We start from the raw sequence: 16,120 nt of genomic DNA on the forward strand, positions 1-16,120 counted from the left end.
AGTAATTAGGAATGACGCCTAAAACTATGTAGTTATTAGTTTTTCTGGTTATTTGGTAATGAGAGTTATTGCTGGGTATATTTTAAAAAATCTTTTGAATATAGAATTTCTTCCAGAGAGGATCTTATTTTTGTTTTGTTTAAATTTACTTGACTAAAAATTCACTCTACATTTGCTGTGGAATGAGGAAGAATCATTGCTTATTGGACAAATTAACACAATGTTGTAAAAGCTGGTGTTGTATTTCCACGTTTATTCCGAAATTTTCTTCCAAAAGCTTTTTAAATTTATTTTGCAATCTTTAAACATTTCTTTAAAATGTATGAAATGTAACTCTTTGAACTCTGAATCAATTAATAGTTTCTCCTCTTGACTTGTAAAATGTGGGAATTCTTTCAATATATCGTCAATAGTGATATTTTTTTCTCAAATATTATATAAGTATCAATCAGTTTTAAAAATTTTAACGGCATGTTATTTAAATCAAAACGCTGCAATAATTGATTTGCAGATTCTGTTTCAAGAGTTTATAATAATATTTAATTCCGATTTATGAAGCGTTAATTCCGCAATAATCTCTTTGGTGTATAAGCCTAGATAAATTTCATTGAATTGCAAGTAGTTGTTTGTGTCCATAAAATCTGTTAAGTAAATCTCATCATTCATAGCGTTTTGTTTAATAAAATTGCTTAATACTGTCCGCAATAATAAGATCGCAACTATTGAAGGGCTTTAGCTTTTGCATAGATTGGGTATTGCAATCATTTCATGACTTCCAGAATTTGCATAGATCGACTTGCAATTTTTGAGTGTCTTTAGCTTTTGCATAGATTGCAATCATATCATGACGTCTAGAATTTGCATAGCTTAAATGTATGCGTGTTGACAATAACACTGACCCAAACGATGCAATATAATGTTTGGCTATTCAGATTGGTCGCAATATCACAGGGCTAAAAAGTGTGAAAAACTATTGCAAAAAAATTAAAATTTAAAAAAAAATCGGCATTTTTAGGGCAAAAATTGGAAAATCGGCCTTTCGCATTTTTGGAGTGAAAGATTAGCAAAATGCCGATAAATCGGCAAATCTAGTAGCTCTGCGTTCGCGTTCTTCATTTGCCAAAAGAAGAGAGCGGGAAAGTGCGTGAGAGCGAACAATATTTTAAGTCTGCTGTTGGTTTTTTCCCGGCAGAAATTTGCAGCATTGAACAGCTGTTTTATGAATACCAGCTGTTTAATTTAATTATTGGGTTGCCCAAAAAGTAATTGCGGATATTTCATATAGTCGGCGTTGACAATTTTTTTTACAGCTTGTGACTCTGTAATTGCATTCTTTCTTCTGTCAGTTATCAGCTGTTACTTTTAGCTTGCTTTAGAAAAAAAGTGTAAAAAAGTATATTGGATTAAAGTTCATTCTAAGTTTTATTAAAAATGAATTTACTTTCTTTTAAAAAATCCGCAATTACTTTTTGGGCAACCATATATAGCAAAAGGGCGTAAAGGCAGCTCTTACTCTCCTGCTTATTTTTACTGGCAAAATTTTACTGCAAAAGTACGCGAATAGACCTTTTATATTATAGAGAAAATTTGGTAAGACCTATCAAAAAAGTCAACACTGGCCTAGTTTAGAGTGACAGCCTATTTTGTGACGATGTTAGTCCAATGTGGTACTGCAGTAGCGACAGACGAGTCCAGCGTCCATGGGTAATCTGTGGATGCTGGGGAGACCCAACACTAGCCTAAGTGTGAGCAAATCCAAAGATCCAAATCATTTGGCAACGGATTGTAGCGTTGACGTGTATATCACCAACCATTCCCTGACTATGGTGTTGCGAGTATACAACCCTATTAGAAAAAGTTTAAACAACGAAATTGGGTAAAAAAAAATTTATAAAAGTTGCATACAAACCCAAGGGAAACCTAAGGAATTTTTTTTACTCTAGCCAACTTTGTATAAATATTAAAAGAAAATATTATTTGTCGACTTTATATTTTTAAATAAAAAAGAGCTTAACAAATATGCTATATTATGGTTGGTGTGAATTTTTACTGTGTATTTGATTAGGTATTCATGAACCATAAGTTGTTTTTTAATTATAACAATATTGGTACCTATGTCATACAAAAATATAATTTTAAATAACAAGAAACATTTGCGTAAACTCGCTATCCCGACCTCATTCTTAGCAGGAATAAAAATAATTATTTATACAACTTCTATATTTTACACAAAGAACTTGACTGTAGAGAAAATATATTGTTTTGTTTTTAGCATCACTTTGAATTGAGGAATTTACCGGTACAAGCTTGTGGTAGGCAAACATGCTAATTACAAAAATACTTGTTCGTATATTAAGGTAGGGAAAAAATTTCGTCTTTTGATATAGTAGTAATTGTATTCAAATTTGAATCTTGTGCGTTTATTAAGGTAAGTAACAAAAATGCTTACGTAAGAAATAAAAAAAAAAATCGTAAGTGTTTTTAATAAAAAAAAATCACATTAGCCATTCAGATTTATATAGCCCCTAAACTATAGATATATTGCAGTTCGTGGTACTATACTAATTAAATTTTCATATATTTTGTGTATTTTGTTACATTTTACATGTAAGCAAAGATGGCGAGTAATCGTTCGCTTTTAAAATACGTATAGCACAGTATTTTCTTTATTGGCAATGCAAAGGACCCAATCTATTATACGCAAATGTATGTGGACATGTGTTGTGAAATGACATCAATTAAACAACGACCATTACTATTTAGATCACTGACGTGACTGACTGCATGATTTCATAGAAAACCCACTTTAGCTGATTTTACTTAACATTAACAGTTTTTATACTCTCCACCATAGGATGGGGATATACTAATTTCGTCATTCTGTTTATAACTCCTCGAAATATTCGTCTTAGACCTCATAAAGTTCTGGATCGTCATGACATTTTAAGTCGATCAAACCATGTCCGTCCACCTATCCGTCCTTCCGTCTGTCTGTCGAAAGCACGCTAACTTGCGAAGGAGTAAAGCTTGCCGCTTGAAACTTTGCACTTTGGGCGGACCCTCCCCCATATCTCAATTTTCAAAAACGCCAGATCGTGTATGCCACCTTATGGTACCCCAAAAACACGAAATCGATATAAAATTTTTGGGTCAAATAACCTGGGGGACGCTCCATCCCGATTGGGACAATATGGCTATCAAATGAAAGGTATTTAAGAGTAGAGTACGAACTTGGTATACAAATTTTGCCCAAAGTGTTCGGGGGGTCCCCCACCCCCAAAAAACCCCCCAACAGGACTCTTTCACCGCTTTGGGCAATATGGGTATCAAATGAAAAGTAAAAAAAGCAGAGTACAAATCTGAAATAAAAATGTATTCCTTGGTGTCTGAGGGGCCTTCCCACCCCCGAAAACACCACCGCACGGACATGTTTACCGATTGGAACAATATGGGTGTCAAACGAAAGGTATTTAAGAGTAGAGTACGAACTTGGTATACAAATTTCGCCCAATATGTCCGGGGGTCTCCCACCCCCAAAAAAAACCGTCCAACAGGGCTCTTTCACCGATTTGGGCAATATGGGTATCAAATGAAAAGTATTTAAAAACTATAGTACAAATCTGACATAAAAATGTATTCCTTGGTGCCTAAGGGGCCTCCCCACCCCCCAAAACGCCTCAGCAGGCCACATTTACCAATTGAGACAATATGGATATCAAATGAAAGGTATTTAAAAGTAGAGTAAGAATCTGATATAAAAATTCCTTGGTATCTAAAGCGCCACCCCATCCCCCAAAATCCTCCAGCTTATTTACCAATTGGGACAATATAGATATGAAATGAGAGGTGTTTGGAAGTTGACTACACATCTGTTATAAGAATTTGGTCTAAGGTGTCTACGGGGCCTCCCCAACCCCAAAACCCCTTAAACGGGCATGAATGTCCAACGTCACAAAATGGGTATCAAATGAAAGGTCTTTGGGACTATATTGGGATAGAGTCTGGGACCGGCCCACCCACTAAATACCCTTCAATAGGACGTGTAGTTCGAGCGGGATAATATGTGAATTAAAAGAAAGGTCTATGTCAGTAGAGTTTGAATCTAATGTTGATAATGATTCAAGAATCTGGGTCACGTCCAGCCATTCAGCAGGACATGTATATCGCAACAATAAATGACTGAAATGAATTGACTTTTGGGTCTTAGCGTCGGGGGGAGCGACCCTCTCCTCTCGATAAAAATAACACCAAACTGTCATGTAGAACGACCGAAAATATATTGTACTCAAATGAAAGGATGTGTCAGAGGGCAATCCCCTCCCCCTATTTTATCCAAAAAAAAAGGAATTAAAAATAATATATGAAGGCCGATCAGGATAGAATAGGACTGTAATAAAAGGTCTTTAGTAGTAGAGTACACTTTTTACCCTCAAATTGCGATAGATACTGGAGAACCTGCGGATCTTTAAAAATGTGCTATCCCAAGTGGTAGCTTTGAAATATGATTTTGAAAGTAGATAATCAAAACAAACAAAAATTAGTGTGGATCTGAAGGGGACCCCTTTCCCTGAATATATTGATAGGCACTTTCAAAATGCTTGACATTATAGAGCCAAACAAAATCGTGCTCTAGCACCATGCTGATATTATTTCAGGTTCCGCCCTCTAAACTCCTTTCAAACCGGTGATGTTTGCCTACTAAGGCAATAAATAAAAGGAATTTGATAGTAGAAAACGAATATGATATCCAATTTTAAGGCCAAGTGTTTGGGGGTAGTCTCACCCCATAAACTCTCCCTGAACCAATTGCAAATGCTGTTCAAACAAAAGGAATTTAACATTAGAGCACGATACTGACATTTTTTCAGGGCTAAGTGCATGGGTGGCCGCCCTACCCCACATACCGCTCAAACTAGGCAGGTGGGTGGATTATGGCGAAATGGGGTCTCATCTCATACACTCCCCCTGAACCACACATATATACCGACCCTAGCAATATGTAGCTCAAACGTGGTTTTTCGAAAACGCCAGATCTCGGAGATGGGTTGGGAGATATACGCTAAATTTTGTTTGTTTATAATAACTCAAAAATAGAAATTTGGTATACTTATTAAAGCTGGCGGTGCCTTGGGGGCCACCCAAAACACTCCAAATGGATATATATACCAATCATATAAGATTCGGCCCGGCCGAATTTAGCACGTATTTAAATGTTCTATTTTCAATAATGCAGACCATGAGGTATCATTTTCAATTACACATAGAAAAAGAAAAATGCGATTGGATACTGGCACAGTAGTAATGCCCTCGAGTTTTACAATTGATACATTAAACAGTACATGCTTAAGAAGTAGATAACTATAACTAGACGTAAATCACTGGGATATCAGAGATAGTACAGACAAGATTGTAAGACAAGGAACAATATTTAACATTACAGGCGAAATGGAGTCTATGGGCTGTCCTCTGGGTAAATGCAGTATTATTCTTTGAGAAAAGGGCCGTAGACAAATGATGGCCTGTCTGAATTAGCGGATATAAACAATAACCAGTTATTGGGTTTGTTAAATCGATCCGGATGGTAGAAACTAGAAGACATTTTTCCTTCTCCTATTCCTATGGAATTTCAACATGGCTTAGTATGAATGCAGACTATCCCTACAACCTAAGCGCTCTTGGTCATCTGATTGTAGGACCGAACTTTTATGATATAAATCAACCCTTCGATTAGTTTTTCTCGAAACACAATGCCTTTCAAATGATAAGTGTCTAGCTCATCAGAAATCTCATTGTCTACCACATTCCTATGGCCTGAAATGATGCTTTTTGTGAGCTAGAGTTCCTTACACATCCTGACATATCTCCATCTCACATAATTCGAATTTAGAGCTAAGTGCAAGTGTTTACAACAATTTGAGCCCAACAAATGCCACAGGTTTGAGGAGGTTATATGTTACCTTTAAAGTATTTTTGTTCATATTGGGTTACCCAAAAAGTAATTGCGGATTTTTCATATAGTCGCCGTTGACAAATTTTTTCACAGCTTGTGACTCTGTAATTGCATTCTTTCTTCTGTCAGTTATCAGCTGCTACTTTTAACTTGCTTTAGAAAAAAAGTGTAAAAAAGTATATTTGATTAAAGTTCATTCTAAGATTTATTAAAAATGCATTTACTTTCTTTTAAAAAATCCGCAATTACTTTTTGGGCAACCCAATATTTAACCCGTCTGTGAAGAAGCAGGGTCGGTCAAAAGCGGGAGTGCCGTTGGCTAATGGTAGTCATTAAAACGTACACTGAGTTAAGATAAGGTTGTAAGGACCCGCATAGAGCTGTAATCAGTGAGAGTTCCTTCGTGGCAGCCATTTCAGACGCCTAAATTGATCCATATTGACATGGAGACTACATATACTTTCAAACTAGTCAAATATTTGATCCATCTTGTTTCGTTATTTTCCCCAAAATATTCCAAATTCGTACATTCATGATTTTGTATTCATATTAGACACATTTATTTGATAGATTTTATTTGTCCAAATACAAATTAAATAAAGTTAATGGTTAATGATTTGTTTTTGGACAAACAGCCCGGCCGGGATTCGAACCTGGGCACACAAAGCAACAGCGAGAGCCGTTGCCTTTATCTAGCGGTCGAAGCCATCAAAACAACTTCCAACAGATGCACAGAATCCTGTGTAACATGAAGGTAGTGTAATTGTCGCAGATAAAAAGTCTGTCATTACACAAAAAACATGCATTGAGAAAAAGTACAGCTTATAGACAGGGTTGTCGAGCGTGGTTAATGTGGTAATTATATCATAGAAACAAACAAAATTGTGAAATTTAATGATCTTCGCCCTAACAGGCAAAAAACTTGAAAATGGGAAAATGTGTTTAATTAACTACAAAATCAAGAATGTTCGAATTTGATATATTTTGGGCAAAAAAACATGATGGATCAAATATTTGATCTGAACGTCCCTTCAGTGTCTGGAGGTACCATTTTATAGGAACCGTGTTAGTTCGCCCCATGCCGCTATGCATGCGTACGTGTACCTAAGCCAGTAATCGGCTTGTTGTGCGCTCTAAATACTAAAAACGTAAACTCAAAAAAGATAATCTAAGTTAGGAATTCCGTGCCACTTACAAAATCCCAGTCCAATGGCAGCCGGTTGTACGTACCGGATTGACCCGATTGAGTAATTCATCGGCAAGGGCTGCCGCCTCAGTGAACAACACACTGCTACAACAACTTACAAAAGCTGTGTGCACCACACAAGCTGGAACTTTCGAGGACTGGTCTGTGTGGTGTTCTTTGCTATCACGAGAAGCTTAGCTGCGATAATCGGTATCAGTGAGAGGTCGTGTGGCACCGGCTCTTGTACAAATACTGAGTGCTTATGATGCTCGATATGACAAGGCGAGTTATTGGCGCCTTCAAATAACCAATGGCCACGCTGTTCCTGCGGTGATCGTTCCTTTGAACCGGAACGAGCTTGCTCATCTGCAGGACCTTAACAAAGATCGCCACCTCCACATGAAAATGTGGCTACAACAACAATAACACAACTAAATCCTTAATTGTTTTCCATGCCACGCCCCTAATTTTGCTCATGTCTGGTATTGCGTCCCCACTTGCGTGCCGGAATCTGTTAGACGCGAAAGCAGGACAATTGCCGCATCGATTTTAAATAAGTTAACTCGTAGTCCTATGTGTCCGGTTATGATACTGAGAGCTATACTGACCTCCTTATTACTTCCTTCCCGTCTTCTTACGAGGCTATATTAGGCTCTGGATTAGATGTCACACTTGATTCAGAGCCAAGAAATTTTGATCAACCAAAATTACCTGTAAAAATCATTTCCCGGATCTTCTCAAATTGAATGAAAAAATTAATCATTCAAATTGAATGCTGACATCATATCTTTTAATAAACGGCGATATCATGACATGATTACCAGGTAGTGTACCGTAAACAGCTGAGTACAATTTTTTCTCGCGAAGTGCACTAGCTTTCAACAAGTTTTGGTTGGGTGTGTGTGTTATGGTTCTTAACAATACACACACAACCAAAACTCGTTGACAGATAGTGCACTTCGCGAGAAAAAATTGTACCCAGCTACTCACGGTACACTACCTACTTATTAAGTCATGGGCAAAAGTAAGCGGCGATAAGATTACCCGCTTAACATGTCATTAGACGATAAGACATGTTATAAAGGGTGATTTTTTTGAGGTTAGGATTTTCATGCATTAGTATTTGACAGATCACGTGGGATTTCAGACATGGTGTCAAAGAGAAAGATGCTCAGTATGCTTTGACATTTCATCATGAATAGACTTACTAACGAGCAACGCTTGCAAATCATTGAATTTTATTACCAAAATCAGTGTTTGGTTCGAAATGTGTTCATTCACCGTAACGTTGCGTCCAACAGCATCTTTGAAAAAATACGGTCCAATGATTCCACCAGCGTACAAACCACACCAAACAGTGCATTTTTCGGGATGCATGGGCAGTTCTTGAACGGCTTCTGGTTGCTCTTCACTCCAAATGCGGCAATTTTGCTTATTTACGTAGCCATTCAACCAGAAATGAGCCTCATCGCTGAACAAAATTTGTCAAAATTTGAACACATTTCGAACCGAACACTGATTTTGGTAATAAAATTCAATGATTTGCAAGCATTGCTCGTTAGTTAGTCTATTCATGATGAAATGTCAAAGCATACTGAGCATCTTTCCCTTTGACACCATGTCTGAAATCCCACGTGATCTGTCAAATACTAATGCATGAAAATCCTAACCTCAAAAAAATCACCCTTTATGTAATTTCAAAAAAGCAACTCTGAAAGTTGTACACATCGTGTGATACATACCAAAAATTTAATGAGAAATGGATCTATGAATAAATATACAACAGGCGTTTATCGTCAGTGGCCGACATGCTCACCTCTGAACACCAGTGGCCCTCAAATTCGGTATAGATGGATGGGACAAACAAGGTGATAAAACTAAAAAAGGCGTTGACCCTTTTTTGAAAAAAAACCTTTTCGTGACCTTTTTTCAAAAAATCTCAACGGTAACCCTGCCTGCGTTACCCACACTGCATGTCCCAAAATTGACTTCAGATTTGAATTTGAATGCAAAAATTGTAAAAACGGTTGGCGTCCTAAAAGTGGAATTTTGCTTAAAATGTTACGTCTTTTTATATCTTTTGTTCATGTGTGTACTTCATAAAGCTTAATATGGTTTTGAAACAAAAAACATAACTAAATTAACAACTTATGAATTGAATACATAACTAAATAATTAAGGGCACTTGGCAACTCAGGCGGGAAATAATTTAGTACGACGTTTGTTATGACGTTTGCGTAAAGTCAATGATAAAAAAATAACTACACCAGGCAAGGGCAAATAAATTTAACACATAATCAAGTCTGCTTTGTGCAGTCAATAGTTTTAATTATAACATCTCTATGGTTTTGGCTGCTGCATAACCAAAGGAAACAATTAGTGCAATGATACCCAAAAAAAAAACACACACACATACAAACGAGTGGGGTGTTCACCATAAAATCATCCACACGATCACGTATATTTGAGAAGAGACTAATAATTCGGTAATAACTTCAACACATTGTTTATACTATATTTTTGATTAGCATATACATATGAGAACAGATTCACCAAATTGTTTGTATAAAAATTATTTATTTTTTATTTTATTCACCTTTAAGCACACTCCTACAAAGGTTTCTGTTTCAATCTCTGACGACGATGGATTTCTGCTTCTATATATGTGTGTGTATTTATTTCACAATAAACACAAAGCAATAAAACTAATATCGCAATTATTTAATAATTATTCAATTCCACACTTTAAAAAATTATTCATTAATTAATTATTTCACACCGCCGTTAAAAAAAAAATATTGTATACTGACACTTTTTCACTGCTTAAAAACTTTAAATGAAAGTTTAGTTTTTCCTGTGTGTGCTTGTAAAATAGTCTAAAAGTCGGAGTCGACTTTAGATGGCTAAAAGAATCGAATAGTCGACTTTTTCGTTATATCGCCCATCGCTTGTAATAATGCGCCATTTATATGGCACATCATGATGCGTGGTCATTCTAATAGTATTGGTGAAAATAAGGGTGTGCGTACACATACCATCAGTCATTTGATTTTTTCGATGATAGGCGTCTATCGATTACTGTTTACACCGAAATGTGTAATCATTACTTGACAGAGAGTGAAAAGCACGTTCTGTCCAAAATAATGTTAAAAAAGGGAAGAAAAGTACGGAAAATTAAATAAAATCTAAAATCAATGAAAAGAAAAAAATCGATGTACCATTTTTGGCAAAAGCTCTAATCAACACGTACACACGATGATGCTCATGAATCACGAATGCTCAGCTTACATGGCACATCATGATGCGTGCTCATTCTAATACTGAGTTTACATGGCACATCTGATGTATGGTCATTGTAATAGTATTGGTGAAAACAAAGGTGTATTCGTCACATGTACACATAACCATCAGTCATGACTGAAAAATCAATATCATTTGATTTTTTTCCTATGATTGACGTCTACTGGTTACCGTTTACAAAGAAATGTGTAATCATTAATTGATAGATATTGAAAAACACGCTCTGTGACAAATAAGGTTAAGAAATAAAAAGTAAAGTATGAAAAATTAAATAAAATCAAAGAAAAGAATAAAATCGATGTACCGTTTTTGACAAAACTTATAATCAACACGTATACACGATAAGTACAATCATGATGTGCCGTCTAAAAGGGCGATAATAGGATTGGAGAAAAATAGGGTGCATGTGTTACATGTTCACATAACCATCAACCATGGGTGATTTTTTCGATGATTGGCGTCTATCGATAACCATTTACCCAGAAATATGTTTTCTTTACTTGACAGATATTGAAAAGCACCCTCTGTTTAAAGAAAGAAGAAAGGTATGGAAAATAAAATAAAATTTGAGAGAAGAAAAAATCTATGTAAGATAAAATCTATGTAAAAATTTAAAAAAGATAAAAGTCCGTTCACATTGGCCGCTATAACAACTTCCATTTTCGCAAAATTTGTTTTTAAATCCCAAATGAGCCCGATTTTATGGCTAAATAATCGATAAAAGTACCAAAATATCAAGATATATTCATTTACAGTGGCAGTCGCCCAACAACAAAATATTGAGTGCACTATCTGTCCAAATCAGTGATTAGTGCAACTCTGATTTTGTGTATGTATGTACTAGTTCCCGCCATTTTTCGTTGTTTGTGTGTTATAGTTCTTAACTATAATACACGCACACAACCTAAATTCCTTGACAGATAGTGCACTTCGCGAGAAAAAAGGTACTCAGCTGTTTACGGTACACTACCTGGTAATTATGTCATGCAAAATATTCTACTGGTTTCAAGAATTGTATATGGTTGGTATACGCATGTACGCCCCAAAAACGCAGTGTAAACGGACAGGATTTCTTTAATCCAGATCATAAAAATTTTAATGTAAACGTACTATAAGCCACTTGCCCAGCTGATGACATTTTCCTACTTCAGTTGCCGTGAAAAAAGATCTAAGTTAGGAATTCCATGCTACTTACAAAATCCCAATCCCATGACAGCGGGTTGTACCTACTGGATTGGCCCGATGGAGTAATTAATCGGCAAGGGTTGCCGTCTCAGTGTAAAACACACTGCTACAATAATTATTATTCATTTATAATTTGCCGATTATAAACAAAGCATATGCAACTGTTAAACCCCATTTACACTGCTCTTTAAATCCGGATTTAATGACTCGATCATCTGTTTTACCTTTATAAAATCAGTTGACGAGAGCCTTAAATTCGTTTTTAATGAGCAGTGTAAACGGAGTTTAAAGAACAAAACAGAATGAAAGCGTTGTGCACTGAAGGCATAAACAGATTTACCAGGTAGTGTACCAAAGATATATTCATTTATAGGTAGCGGCAGTTACCCAACAACAAAATATTGACATATGCTGTCTAATTTTGAGAGCACAAACATGTCTCTGTTATTTGAATACTTTGTCACAAAGCATACTTTTAGGAGCATATAAGATTGAAATATAAGCCGCATAAAATGGAAAATCGATTCAATGAACTAAATTCAAAAAAATTTTACCTGTGTACTAATTCTACAGGAGATGGAAAAATTCATAAAATAGCATAGAAAATTTTTTGTTTATCAATTTAAGCAAACAACAACAACAACTTACTTTTATTGGCTATGACAGAACATTTGTTCCACTAGCCGAATGTATAATAGCGTTCCAAGCGTCTCCATCTTTTGCGCTTTATAATATCTGACACCAAGGTGTCTCCCACAACTTGATCTTTCCATCGGGCTTTTGTTCGTCCCGGCTTGCGTGTACCACTGTGTTTGCCTTCAAAAGACTTCTTTGCTTGAGTTTCTTCATCCATTCTGATAACATGACCTAGCCAACACAGCCGTTGAACAACTAAATAAATAAAATAGCCAGTTGGCCATCCTGCGGCGATCGTTCGTATACACCGGACCGTACTTGCCTGGTTACAACAACAACATAAACAGAGGCTGCAACCGCAGGACGATTCCGTTGGGTCGATTCTATGTATACAACCGGCTGTTATGAAATTGATGGATGAAAAAAAATGCATGAAACAAGAATTAAGTGGTAATACTAACACTCCCCATAAGGTTATATGAATACAACTACAAAAAAAAAATTTTGCTTGAGCATTCTAAACACTCAACAATCAATTTACGTCTGAAATTAAATTAGGTCCCAATTTCCCTAATTAAATGAATAAATCTTTGATTCAAGGAAATTCCAAAGCTAGGTTTAAAAAAAATTTTATATTTTCCATCCAGTGAGTTGCATTTCTTTTCAAACAAAAGGTTCACATTTCATCACGTTTATTGCCAATGGCGTATACAATATGGAAATGCACACCAGTAAATAAAGTTGTTGAATGATGACGATTATATCAAATCTATTGATATCAATAAAATTACTTAGCAATCTATTTATCCTTGGTATCGCCCTTGCCACCACGAATTCTACCAGTACGACGGGCAGCAATGAGACCGACCTTGCGACCAGCAGAGGTACCACGCTTGACAGTGGAAGCCTTACCAATATGTTGATGGTTACCACCACCATGGGGATGTTCAACGGGATTCATAGCAACACCACGAACCTTAGGCCAGCTGTTACGCTTAACCTTGTATTTGTGGTAAGCACGACCAGCTTTCAAGATGGGTTTGTCAATACGACCGCCACCAGCAACAATACCAACCATAGCACGGTTGGCAGAGGGCACGACCTTCTTGGCACCAGAGGGCAACTTCACACGAGTCTTCTTGGTGTCGGGATTGTGGGCAATAACGGTAGCGTAGTTACCAGAGGTACGAGCCAAACGGCCACGATCGCCGGTCTTTTCTTCCAAATTGCAAATGATGGTACCTTCAGGCATTTGGGAGACTGGCATTACGTTGCCAATTTGAAGGGTAGCTTTGCGACCACAGTAAACGAATTGTCCAGTGTGCATACCTTCGGGAGCAATAAGAAGCTCCTTACGAATCTTGTAGCGGTAGGGGTCACGGAAGTGGATAACGGCCAAAGGAGCGCCACGACCAGGGTCGTGGATGATTTCCTATAAATACAAAAATATATTCATTATTAAAACTATTCTTTGTAAGGCTTAAGATTTGTTGTTGGATTTCTGTAGTATTATTTAAAAAGCATACCTTTACAACTCCGCGAATATAACCATTACGCTCGGCATAATCCAAAGATCTCAATTTGGCGGCTCCTTTGCGGTGATGAACATGGGCCTTGAAAACGGACCCAGCACCTTTACGTTGTGCACGAATTACACGACCCATTGTTGGCTTTTATTATCTGCAATTATTTTACAATATAAAACATAACATTAGATATCATCTCCAACATTGATAGTCGCAGTTTGCCTCTGTTGACACCAAATGTTTACTCATAATCGTTTGTAATTTTTCTAAGGGGTCTAATGGTGAGATTTGTAAATATCTTTGTCACATGTTAAAGCGATGCACTTGGGTAAACAATTTATATTATTTATTTATGGATGGCTTGCAAAACTTCATATTTTTCAAGATTTAATTCCAACATACAACACCTACCGAAAGCCTGCTAAAAAAGAAAAGAAAGAAAAGGAGGAAGAAATATTGCTGTCAAATGTCAAACGACATGATGATTGTACAAAGATGTGGCAACGCCAACAAAAGTTTAGTTAGTAACATCGTGTCGTAATCTAATCTACCAATTTTTCTGAGAAGCTGGGAAGAAGAAGCGCTCGCGAAAGTTAGAGGCAGAGGCACTTGGTTCAAATACTAGTGTAGAATACAGTCATAGTTTTTATTGCTAAGGCATAAAGTGTTATTAACTAATTTTTTTTTTCATTTCATTTCTATAAACCATTCTTTGCAATAAGGAGCCTATAAAAATATTACAATACATTGATAACACAACCTTAGTAATTCTAAACTTACTTTAATTGGCTATGACAGAATATTTCTTCCACTAGCCGAACGTAGAATAGCGTTCCAAGCGCCTCGATCTCCTGCACTCTTTCTAAAATCTCTGACACCAAGTTACGAGGTGTCTCCCACCACTTGATCTTTCCATCGGGCTTTTGGTCTTCACGGTTTGCGTGTACCACCGTGTTTGCCTTCAAAAGACTTCTTTGCTGGAGCTTCTTCATCCATTCTGACAACATGACCTAGCCCATGCAGCCGTTGTATTTTGATGCGTGTAACTATGCTATCGTCGTCATACAGCTCGTGGTTCATACGTCGCCTATATTCTCAATTAACGCAAACTGGTCCATATATTTTACAAAGAATCATTCTCTCAAATACTCCAAGCTCTGCCTCATCTCCATTTTTTTTATCTGCTCGGTTGTGCAGGTCTTTTTGGGAGTTGAAACCATCCATTTCGTCTTATCTCCATTTACTGCCAGACCCATTTTCACTGACTCTCTTTCGATTCTTTCAAAGGCTGCAGTTACTACTTCCGGTGACCGGTCTATGATATCGATGTCGTCGGCATAGGCGAGTTGCATGTGTTCTCTTATGATTAGTGTGTCATATCTATTGACATCTGCATCTCGTATAATCTTCTTCAGCAGGATATTGAAGAGATCACACGGTAGGCTATCTCCTTGTCTGAAACCTCATTTGGTATTAAATGGTTCGGAGAGATTTTTTCCTATTCTTACTGAGGAACGCGTATCAGCAAGTGTAATCCTGCAGAGTCTTATTAATTTTGCAGGGATTCCAAACTCAGACATGTCTTGAAATAACTTTAAACGTAAAGGAGTATCGAAGGCGGCTTTGTAGTCAAAAAAGAGATGGTAGGTGTTGATTTGTCCTTCTCGGGTCTTTCCAGGATTTGGCGCAGTGTGAATATCTGGTCTAGGGTGAATTTACCAGGTCTAAAGCCACATTGATAGGGCCCAATTATCTCATTGATTTTAGGTTTTAATGTTTCGCACAGTACGCTCGAGAGTATCTTGTTTGCGATGGAGAGGAGACTTATTCCTCTGTAGTTGGCACATTCCGTCTTGTCTCCTTTCTTGTGTACGGGACAAAGAATGCTGAGGTTCCAATCATCGGGTATGCGTTCTTCTAGCCATATTGCGAAGATAAGCTGATGCATACGCCTTATCAGCGTGTCGCCTCCGGTCTTAAATAGTTCAGCGGGTAACCCGTTGGCTCCTGCTGCCTTGTTGATCTTTAGTCGGGTTACTGCTACTTGGACCTCATTCCGACTAGGTGGTAAACATTCTATACCATCAGTAATTCTAAAGGTCTAGTTAAATCTAAATCCAAAATAAAAAGTATAAAGTTAACTGTAGCCTTTGGCTCCCCAGACACAAAATTTCAAGAAAAAAAAGCAAGCTAAAGACTCCGAAAAGTTGAGTTACAATATTGGTCAAGATATAAAATCACCAAATCAGAATCCAAAGAAATTATTCACTTATTACATATTTTTTTCTTAAGAAAAATATTTGTGTTCAGTTTAGATACATTTACCAATAACTACGT

At 36.9% G+C, this 16,120-nt stretch overlaps 2 protein-coding genes across 2 annotated transcripts in view; both read right to left on the reverse strand.

The window, feature by feature from the left end:
• The window catches only part of LOC106086460 (NEDD4 family-interacting protein 1), a 70,991-nt gene extending 61,168 nt beyond the window's left edge, over positions 1-9,823 (reverse strand). Inside the window, exon 1 of the mRNA XM_013251149.2 lies at positions 9,733-9,823. The gene's annotated coding sequence lies outside the window, so the exon portion shown is untranslated. The remainder of the gene's footprint in view (positions 1-9,732) is intronic.
• Positions 9,824-12,870: 3,047 nt separating this feature from the next.
• Positions 12,871-14,281, reverse strand: LOC106086038 (large ribosomal subunit protein uL2). Its single transcript, XM_013250546.2, has 3 exons — positions 14,195-14,281; positions 13,784-13,937; positions 12,871-13,689 (listed from the first exon to the last, which is right to left on the reverse strand). Exons 2-3 carry the CDS (start codon positions 13,919-13,921, stop codon positions 13,057-13,059), a joined length of 771 nt encoding a protein of 256 aa, XP_013106000.1. The 5' UTR covers positions 13,922-13,937; positions 14,195-14,281; the 3' UTR covers positions 12,871-13,056.
• Positions 14,282-16,120: the final 1,839 nt, after the last annotated feature.

The sequence above is a fragment of the Stomoxys calcitrans genome, chromosome 1 (assembly GCF_963082655.1).
Source record: "Stomoxys calcitrans chromosome 1, idStoCalc2.1, whole genome shotgun sequence".
NCBI classification, from domain to species: domain Eukaryota; kingdom Metazoa; phylum Arthropoda; class Insecta; order Diptera; family Muscidae; genus Stomoxys; species Stomoxys calcitrans.

Bases quoted from the DNA above. Each gene is read 5' to 3' on its own strand.
- LOC106086038 (XM_013250546.2), bottom strand. From the start codon at position 13,921: ATGGGTCGTGTAATTCGTGCACAACGTAAAGGTGCTGGGTCCGTTTTC. The intron at 13,690-13,783 runs GTATGCTTTTTA...TTGTATTTATAG, and splicing joins ATATTCGCGGAGTTGTAAAG to GAAATCATCCACGACCCTGG.